Source organism: Arachis ipaensis, chromosome B08, assembly GCF_000816755.2.
Source record: "Arachis ipaensis cultivar K30076 chromosome B08, Araip1.1, whole genome shotgun sequence".
Lineage (NCBI taxonomy): Eukaryota > Viridiplantae > Streptophyta > Magnoliopsida > Fabales > Fabaceae > Arachis > Arachis ipaensis.
This window is the reverse complement of record NC_029792.2, coordinates 23,231,861-23,238,420: the sequence shown is the minus strand read 5'-3', so window position 1 is coordinate 23,238,420 and position 6,560 is coordinate 23,231,861. Positions and strand designations below refer to the sequence as shown.

At 33.1% G+C, this 6,560-nt stretch overlaps 1 protein-coding gene across 7 annotated transcripts; it reads left to right on the top strand.

Moving 5' to 3' along the window:
* LOC107613943 lies at window positions 1,063-2,615 on the top strand. 7 transcript variants are annotated; one of them, XM_016316142.2, is made up of 3 exons: window positions 1,067-1,285; window positions 1,616-1,672; window positions 1,928-2,615. In XM_016316142.2, the coding sequence occupies exons 1-3, from the start codon at window positions 1,273-1,275 to the stop codon at window positions 2,311-2,313; spliced, it is 456 nt and encodes a 151-aa protein (XP_016171628.1). In that variant the 5' UTR covers window positions 1,067-1,272; the 3' UTR covers window positions 2,314-2,615. The 7 variants fall into 7 exon arrangements, with proteins under 7 accessions (XP_016171629.1, XP_016171628.1, XP_016171627.1 ...); XM_016316141.2 differs by having other exon boundaries at window positions 1,616-1,675; XM_021109148.1 differs by lacking the exon at window positions 1,067-1,285 and adding an exon at window positions 1,292-1,490.

The following is a 6,560-nucleotide window of genomic DNA, read 5'->3' as shown; positions in this document are numbered from 1 at the left end:
AAGTCTTCTTGAAATATTTTTAATGATTGTGTACTTTTAACACGAATAAATTTTAAGCATATTTTTATGAACGACTCAATAATTTGGAGATATTTATAGTGATATACTCTAATAAATGTTTTTATTGGTCTTGATAGATAGTAAAAATCATGTGATATTTTGAATGAGACTGTATTCTCTTCATACACATGTCAACTTATGATACTCTGAAGCGCACCAATCTGCCAAAGGAATTTCTCAAAGTGGATGGTTAGCTATCTATGAATTCCTATACCGAAATTTGAAAAGAGAGTCAGATTTTGATTTTCTCAATAATGAATAAATACAAATATCCATGATATTAACAATTTGGGTGGTGGATAATGTCTTTTCTCCTATGCTTATCCAAACGTCAAATAAACACAAATTTATCATCTGATTGAGACACAAAAGGATCTTTTTAATCTTGCTAAAGAGCGTATAAAAAAAATGAAAAAAGAAAAAAAAATATCAATCAAGTGCAAGATGGAACTCCAAATTCCAAATCAGGCCCCACACGCTTCACACGACAAATGGGAAATATCAAATATGTGTTGATAAGTCTTTTTACTCAACCAAAAATTGTAGCTCTTAATTAAGAATAAATTCAGATTTAGTAAAAAAAGTTGAACCTATCATATGAAATAGAATATTAAATTCATCAAATTCTGAGAGAGAAACTGATTAAATCAAACGGAGCCAATAGAATATTTGTATAATGTGTACAATAGAAGTTTAGAAAAGTATTAGAGATTAATTATTAGTGTTATTTTTTTTATCAGGTGAAACTTTTGGGATGAGTGATATCATGATATGGTATTAGAACTCTAGATCCGAAAGATTAAGAGTTCGATCCTTAGTGAACTCCAAAATCAATTTAAGCTTCTCATATAACCCGTTATACACATTGTACAAATATTCTATTGATTTCCTAACAGGACTCTTAAATTTATATTGATAAGCTAATTTGAATTTTTTTTTAAGTCTCGTGCATTATTAATTACTAGACTATTTTTTAATCTATTTATATTTTGATAAAACCTTTTTTTTTCAAACTTGCTCAAACAAATTTTTGTAATTTTTGAACAATAAAGGTCCTCTAAGTTTTTCTATTCAATCTAGCCGACAATATGATTTCACAATTTTTTAAATAATTTTACATAAATCCATTTCCATGGCCCACAAATCCTTCAATTTCTTGCTTGAATAAGAAAGGAAGAAGCCAGAAAAGGCATGCCATCTTCTGCATAGGGTATGGATGCTACAGGTATGGAAGCAATTTATAAACTATTTATGGCATAACCACTATCCACCTTTGTTCAGTAAATTATATGCAATATTCAATAATTCAATATATAAGCAAGAGGTTCTTTTGAGGCAAAAATAGAACTACCCATTCTTTTTTTTATGTCACTATTTCAATTTGCTCATTCTTATTGGATAATCACATCTTCTGTGTATATATATGTCAAGTAATTATCTACTCATTTTCTTGTGTTGAACTATATAGTTTATCTTTTACTACTTACTTGAATTAGGAGATAGGATTTTACAGAGTTAATATCATTTGACCTCTTAGTTTTTGTGTGAGAATCAGGACACAAATTTGCTGTGACTTATCAGTGGTGGAAGATAGTTACCAGAATTTCTAAGGGTTGTAAGACTTTTATGATCAATTTCTGCTTCTAAACTCTAATTTGTAGATACTATAAAAAAGTTCAACTCTTAATCATGCTTCAAACTAGAATGAAGGTTGATCATGAGTTTTTCATCATTTTTCTACTACTACAAAGTAAAAGTTTCAAACTTTGAGTACAGTATCATTGGTAAAGAACCTTTGTTGTTTTTGAATCAATAATGGGCTGTTATTCTTGTTTTTTCTTGATCTGTGTTCTTCACTCTGCAATAGCACTTACCAGTGGGGCCTTAATGGTATTCTACACCAAAGAGATATTTATCATTGGGCATGGAATTGAAACAGCAAGCAAGCTTCAAGGGTCAACACCCCATGATCAGCTTCTGATTCAAACCTCAGATTCATTCTCAGGGTTGCTGCTGTTCACAATTGGGTTCCTTGTGTTCATGGTTTCTAGTGTGAAGGACAGTGAGTTCCAAAGCTTCTTTGCAAAAGGGTGTGTGCTCCTTCACATTTCAATGGCTATTTGGAGGTTCTGCTTTGAGAGGGAGGTTGAGGATCTTGCATATGATTGGCCAAGGCATGCTGTTGGAGACATTGCTTTGGCCATTTCATGGGTCTTCTTTCTTGTCTACTCATGGGGTGAAAAATATGATTAGTTGTTTTTGTTATTGTAAATATAATTATGTAGTTTGTCAATAATAGATAAGTATTTTGTAAATTAAGAAATGTGGTGTATAATTAAGAAATACTACTTGAATATGTGTTGTTAAGAAGGGTTTAGTTTTTGAAGAATTAAGTGCATCTTATCTTTTATCTTTGTTATTGCTGTGGTTGTTTTTGAGGTTGAGGAAGAAAATTGCTGTTTTGGTAGGTCGGGAAACACAGGTTACTTTTGGTAGTTGTGGTCATGTGTATCAGATTTTCACCTAGTAAATTCTTACATCTATTGGATCCTTAATATCTGTCGGGTTTTTTTTATTATTTCAATAAACAAGATATCCAAGCATTTTTTTTAAACCAAATTTTTAACAAGTCATGACACGATTTTTTTTTTGGTGAGTACGCAAATACAGCTACTTTTCTTTTTCTTTTTCCTTGTGTTCTTTCTCTTCTTTTATTATTGTCGTTATCGTCTTTTTCTTCTTATTTTTGCACACTTATTTCTTCAACGTGCTGTTGCAACTATTGTCGTTGTTGCTGCCATTACCACTGTGATCTTATTGTTGTTGTTTAATTTCTTTTCTTCTTTTTGTCTTTCTCATCTTCTTTTATTATTATCATTATCATTATTCTCATTGTCTTTATCTTCTACTCTTATATATGATCAGAAAATTAGAGCACACAAATCTTAATATACAACACAATTTTTAAAGTATTATATACTCAAAATATTGACAAATAATCAACAAAATACGTATAAATTTTGGTGTACAAATAGAAATCTTAGTACATAACATAAAAATTTTGATATGCAGCACATAAATTTTTGGAGAGCTATATGTTCAAAATATTGACTCACTCAACTAACAAAATACATTTGCAGTAAAACTTTGTTATGTGCAAAATTTTTTATACAATATCGATAAATTTGTGTTGTACAAAAATTTGTGTGTTATGACAAAAAAAATTTATGCTATATCAATAAATTTATGTGTTATCTGACAAAAAAATTATGTGCTGCAAAAGCACGAAAAAAAAGTAATGACGTATGAACGCATTTTTTTGTTAGATTTGTACTCATTTAATTAAATTTGGTTAAAAAAATACTTGGAAGTATAATATTATTATTTTTATTTTTATTCTATTAAAAATTTTAATTTTGATGATTTTTAAATAATATTTTAAAAACAAAAATTAAAAATTATTACAAAAAATACTAAATGACGAATACTATAGTTTTTTTTGGTGTCTAAACAAGGAAAGAAACAAAGCAAAAACTATCCTAAATCTGAACGGATGATTCGTTGGAGATCAACACCAGGCTCAGACCAAATAACATTATTAGAGTTACTCTTGGCACCATATTTAGCCAACCAATCCGCAGCTCTATTTGCTTCTCGAGACACCCATTCAACGTGAACAAGCCAAGGACGAGATAGAAGCTCCTGAATCTTGTGAACCAAATATGTTACTTCAGATGAATACCTACTTGTAAGCTCATGCATGATGGGCAGAATATCAAGGCAATCCGTTTCACATATAATATCCTCAAACCGCAATCCCAAGCTAAAACCAGCCCCCTCCAAGCAGCAAATAATTCACATCTGATTATAGACCAAGGGGGAATGCTTCCAGAGCAGCCCAAGATCCAATCTCCCTTAGAATCTCTAATAATACACCCAAATCCCGCTAAATTTGAATCCATATGCAAGCTTGCATCACAATTAACTTTAAAACTATTGCCTACCGGTGGTTCCCAACACAGAAAATTTCGGAGAGACCTAAAGGCATTGCTTCGATTCCTGTAAACCTGTAAGTCCTTGGCGGTAATTCTGGCCAAGGCAACAACCTTATGGTCTGTCCAAGGGTTGTCAGTGTTGAATATATCATTGCACCTATGTCTCCATACCCACCAAAGCCCTGCACCAAAGGACGCCTCATTGTTAGCCAAGGCCTTCCGAAACCACTCTTCAAGAGCAGTACCAGCTGTCGAGTCCAGGATACTAGGATCCAACATATACCAGATTGCCTTTGATCGTTCACAGTCTCTAAGGCAATGCTCTATAGTCTCCTGCGCCTTGTTACATCTCTTACACATATCTGAAGAAGCTAAATACCGCTTGAATCGAAAGGTCTCAGTTGGTAGAGCATCATGTAAGCTAAGCCACATAGTAAATTTGAACTTCTCTGGAATGTTTGTATTCCACAACCAGTTCCAATTACTGTTGGCATTCCAATTTAATGTTTTCTTTAATAACCATCTGTAACTCTCCCTTGCACTATACTTTTTTGTTGCTGCAGGCCACCACTCCCACTGTGGCTCCAACTCAGTCTAATACAAGAGAAAAATATTATCTAATAATTTCTATTGTTAAATTTGATAATGATCTATACGAGTAGATAAAATTATATATAAATAAACAAATAATGACTACTTGGTTATTATAATTAAATTAAAGTATTATTAAAGATAAATAATTCTTTTAAAATAATATCTTTGTCTAATAAAACGATATAAATAAATATAATATATCATATTTTATTTGTCAGACTTAATAATTAAAATTGTCCTTGAAAGATCATCTGATCTTTATTTTAGTCCCCAAAAAATAAAATTAATCAAAGTAGTCCTAAAAGATAACTGTGTTAATCGAGTTCGTCCTTCCATCATTTCAGTAGTAGCTAACAGCGTGGCACACTCCCAAACTTTAGCCACGTTGGTACTGAACAGATAAGTTTGTTAAATTAACTCAAATCAATTCTAATGTTAGAATCCTAATCTCAAATTCATCATCATCTTCTACAATCATCCCTCATTCAATTTTTTTCTTTTGCGCTAGGATTTTTTACTTTTTCACCTTCTATATGATAACGTTTCAAATTTCAACCAACTTTTGTTATTGTTGTTCTTTTTTATTGGTGAAACAAAGAAGAGAAAATGTGTGTGAATGACTACAGCACCATTGAAGTCTTAGCCTCTTCACAACTTCACTTTATCGTTTTAGAAATAAGGAGGTACCAGCACTGCCAAGAGCCACCATGCAACGACCTCCAACAACGACCACCACCACAGCTTTCGCCGCCCTGTCTTCAATCACGAGCATGGCTCTGACTCCGATAACTGCCTATCACGTGTCAGATTGTGACCACCGAGAACCAACTGCTATGTCGTTTCCCCTTCCAACCACCACAGCAACAGCCGAAACCAAAACAAAAGCCACACTCCTCCACTTCATGACGACATCAGCAACACCAATGACGAGCATGAGGCCAAAGAGGAGGAGGAGAAGCGAAATGACGCCGAGGTAGCTGAAGCGGCCGGGGTAGAGGAGGCAATGTAGAAGCCATGGAACCTGAGGCTGAGGAAGCAGACGGTGTCGGCGATTACGGGTGGAACGTCAACAAGCGAGAATGGAGAAGGAGTGAAAGCGGCGAACGGCAAGGGAGGAACAGTTCTAGTCGGAGAAGAGGAAGTTCTGAATCGCGCTTTCAAGGGAAGAAATCGAGAAGTAGTGATGGAGAGAAACGTTTGAATATCCATTCTGAAGATCAAACGACGTCGGGGGCAAAAAAACAAAGCTAGGTTGTTTTTGGAAATGCGCTGTGAGTTAATGTTCCAAGTCAGCAAACGTTAGCCACTCAGATGACGGAAGGATGAGCTTGGCCAACGCAGTTAACTTTTGGGAATTACTTTGATTGATTTTATCTTTTGGGGACCAAAATAAAGATCAGGTGATCTTTCAAAGACGATTTTGACTATTAATTCTCATTTATCATGAGTTAACCCATTAAACTTTGTGATAGGAAGATGCTATATTTTTAGGGGTAATTCACACAAATAAATTAAATGGAGAGTAATATTACACAAATATCCTAAAACAAAAAATCTTACATACATTTCCGTTTTTCACACTAACTCTATGTAAATCGAATAAACTTGATTCAATTTACTACTTTTGCATCATATATATGTAAATCGAACCTAGTTGATTCGATTTACTTCAGCATATTACTACTATTGTAGATTATTATTTTTAAGTTAATATTAACTTTAAAACATAAATGTTAATTGTAACACCCTGACTTTTAGCACGTCATGATCGTACCAAAAGTAAGGCGTTACGGACTTGATTTCCTTTATTATAAATTTACTATTGAGCCTTTACGTCGATATCGCGTTTCAGTTTTTAGGAAAAAGCCAAAAACTTTTGTTTCTATTAATTAAAATCATGTATCAAAGATT